This window comes from Gymnoscopelus braueri, assembly GCF_963280865.1.
Source record: "Gymnoscopelus braueri genome assembly, chromosome: 22".
Lineage (NCBI taxonomy): Eukaryota > Metazoa > Chordata > Actinopteri > Myctophiformes > Myctophidae > Gymnoscopelus > Gymnoscopelus braueri.
The window spans coordinates 11,833,531-11,837,068 of NC_137624.1; the positions used below are offsets into that span (position 1 = coordinate 11,833,531).

The 3,538-nt window shown below is 42.8% G+C and overlaps 1 protein-coding gene across 1 annotated transcript; it reads right to left on the bottom strand.

Moving 5' to 3' along the window:
• Positions 1 to 588: 588 nt before the first annotated feature.
• LOC308078844 (ubiquitin-conjugating enzyme E2 Q2-like) lies at positions 589 to 1,767 on the bottom strand (the record flags this gene model as incomplete). The annotated part of the gene is made up of 1 exon (XM_080420188.1): positions 589 to 1,767. One exon carries the CDS (start codon positions 1,765 to 1,767, stop codon positions 589 to 591), a length of 1,179 nt encoding a protein of 392 aa, XP_080276314.1.
• Positions 1,768 to 3,538: the final 1,771 nt, after the last annotated feature.

Genomic DNA, 3,538 nt, shown 5'->3' on the forward strand with positions numbered 1-3,538 from the left:
TGGGGAATTTAGTTCCTTGGCCTGCTGCAGAAGTTCCCTCTCAGTTTTGCACATTATTTTGACTCCTTGGGGCAGATGTTTATCTGAGAGGAGGGTAGCAGCAATGAAGATGGAGAACAGAGTAGGAGCAAAAACACAGCCCTGCTTGAATGCAGTGTCAATCTTGAAGGGTTCTGTTTCATCTCCACTTTGCCCTCTGAGTAGTGTCTGACATTATCATGCAGCAAGACTCCGGAAGACAGCACACACATACACAAACACAGCCAGACCCTCTTATAGAGGGGCTAGCCTCCTGCGGAGCCACACCGTAAAACATGAACAAAAATGTAATGGAAAACAAGACAGGATCCAATAACGGGGTGTGGCTTGTGGCTTCATGTGGCCATCATGTACATGACTTACATTATCAAATTAAGTTAAATATTTCAAAAATGCTTGGAGGTACATTAGGCCTGCTGGCAGCATGCACGATAACTTTGGCGTTGATTGGTTCAGCGGTTTGTGACATTAGAAGCATAGACATGTGAAACATAAAGAAAGACTCACCAACTCACAGACAGACCCTGTTCTAAACGACTCTGCCTTCCTTCAGGAGAACCTACTCATAAAAAGGTAATGATCTGGCATGTCAAAGTGCATGAATGGATATCTACTACCGGCAAAATTGAACTGTAACGGACTGCCTCCAAACTGCACTCTGGCTTTTCCTTCAACTAAAGTGAAGGTGATCTGCATGATAACAGACTCTATGGAATAGGCACTGCTCCAGCCCTCCTTTGTGAGGAGGTCCATGCACAGAGCATCTCTTTTAATGACATAATTTCCATAAAGCACAGGTGAAACGACCCGCAACACTGGTGGATCAAAGGGAAAGTTATCTTTATATGAGAAGTTTAGCAGAATGTAATCCTTTCCCTCCTTTTCCTTAAGGACTTGCAGGTCCCTGTGTAAAGGGCTGTCTGGGTCCACCGTCCTCAGCTTGACATTCCATTCATAAAGGCTCTCATTGACAAGCTCCACGGAATAGATTCCAGCCTTGTAACTCGGGGACCTGTAAATCTCTCTAAGCTCTTTTATGAGTCTGTCAGAGGCTTGCACTGAACCAGACACAGTGCCTTTCAAGTGATCTTGCCTCTGGTTCATACGAATCTTCTCCAGGATCGCAAGGTTCTCCTTTTCGATACCATCTTCCTCTGAATTCTTCTCATCATCCACTGGCTCCTCCTCTTTCAAATTATAGTCGTCCAAGTCCAAGTCCAGATCCAGATCCAGATCCAGATCCAGATCATCCAGGTCCACGTCTTCTATGTCTACTGATCGCTTCTCCTGATCCTCCGCCTCTTCCTCTCCTTCCTCCTCTTCCTCAGATGTGACCTCATAGGCGGTCGAATGCCCTGGTTCTTGTCCTACGGGGCCTGCAGGCAGGGGCTGGTCCAACAACTTCACATCGCAGTGCTGGGGAAGGTCGTACAGCTGACAAAGGTCACAGATGAGGTTCTTCAGCTGCTGCAAAAGACCTTTCACATCCTCCAAACGCTCCAAAACTTGTGCCAGGTTCGGGTCATCAGAGTCCACAAACCATACTGGAGGCATAGAGGGGTAGGACTCTGTTATGTTGCAGTGGATAATCAACGGTTTCTCTCTGGTCAAGTTGAACTGGCATCTCAACTCGTCAGGCTTCCAATCAATAATCCTGAAGAGTTCGTGGTTCGGATCAAAAACAGACTCCAAAAACTTCAGTTCTGCCTTCAGCCCTGACACCGACATCTTCAGCGTGAGTCTAAATTGCCAAAAAACAGGGTATGGACTGTCATGGACTGCTGGTCATCACAATGTTTATTATAGCAAGTGAGCAGTTTGGCTAGCAAAAGTAGACTACTAGTTAGGAAAGTATGCTTGTTAAAAGCACTTCCTTCGTCTAGTTTGGTTGGCTTGTGTTCTCTTTTCTTTAACAATATAATCCCCTTCTATATCACTTACACTGACCGTGTGGCTGTCATGTGACTGTTATAAAGAACCAAATACATAACATTGTGATGTCACTGCTACATCACAAAAGGGCAATTAAGTAGTGTATTTCTCTTTAAAACATTGGGGTAATTTTAACCTCTACTCTGTTTTCACCCAGATCTCATGCACACAAAAGCCAGAGTAGACCCTTTAAGTCATAATAATGTAAATGGGGCATTTATATAGTGCTTATATCCAAACCATTTACAAAGTGGATTACATGAGCAATTCTCACACAAATTCACACACTGAAGTGGAGGGCCGGCAACCATGCAAGGCACCAACCTGCTCACCGGGAGCAGTTAAGGGTTAAATGTCTTGCTCAAAATAGAAAATACATCAACAAGACAAGGCTACCTCAAGAGTTGTTTAAGGGAAGTAAATTGCATTTACATACCTCCTGTGTAATATACAAGTTCAACATAGGAAGTACATTCATTGATGTCAATGATGTAGTACTTATTGTAATTAAGTGTAAGTGCAAAGAAAATGCCAAATTGTGATTATTTGACTGGCCTTCCCCAAATGAACATTGGCCAACCTAGATCGAAATATTATAGCGCAAGAATAGAAACAAAAGTTTCAGTCTTACAATATGATCTAAAACTTAAGAGGAAGAGGGGAAGGATTAAGCTGAAAATAAATATAAAAACATTTTCTAACAAAGATTTAACTTTGTTACAAATGTAAAAAAAAGAATTATTCTTACATACATTAACATGAATCCAACATATTATTGGCAAAGATGCTTGTGTAAACAAATAAACAAAAAACAATTCATTTACACAACACTGATGATACAATATGCTGTCAACTTAATCTATGAAGACATCAGCACCATGCTGCAGCATCACTTGGAGACAACCCCTAGCCACTTGGAAGAAAAACCTGTGGACTACTTCTCAATTCCCTCAAAGGAAAAAAACTTTTGGACACATTTTTTGGGGGTTGAACCATATTTGACCTGGCAACTGGTCTTCCAGGAGAATATGGAGCACAATTGTATTACAATATGTACTAATGGGGGTCCTGCTTTGTCTCTCTCTCAGCTAAGCTGTCCTTGGCCTGAAAAAAACGTTGAAGACCCCTGATACAGTTAATAGTTGCTGTCTTTCAACTTTAGTTCAAATAATTGTTACTCATTTATTGTAGGCTACTCCTGTTTTGTTCTCCTACTCATGCGCTCTCTCGCGCTCTCTCTAGCCTGTTTGTCTGTCTGTCTGTCTGTCTGTCTGTCTGTCTGTCTGTCTGTCTGTCTGTCAGTATCCGTCTCTTTCCCATTCCTTCGGATTTCTTTCACTACCATTGCCTTTTTCTCCCATTGCCTTTCCCTAAACACAAACACAGCTCTCCTGGTAGCTATAAGATCTGCACCATTATCAATTACTCCCGGTCTCCTGCACCAAATAACCTCCATGCACACACAGCACATTTCCCTGGCCCAGAGAGAGACACTGACAGGGAGAGAGAGGAATGAAGGGAGAGAGAGTGGGAGAGGAAGAAGGGTGTGAGACAGGTGAAATGAGAA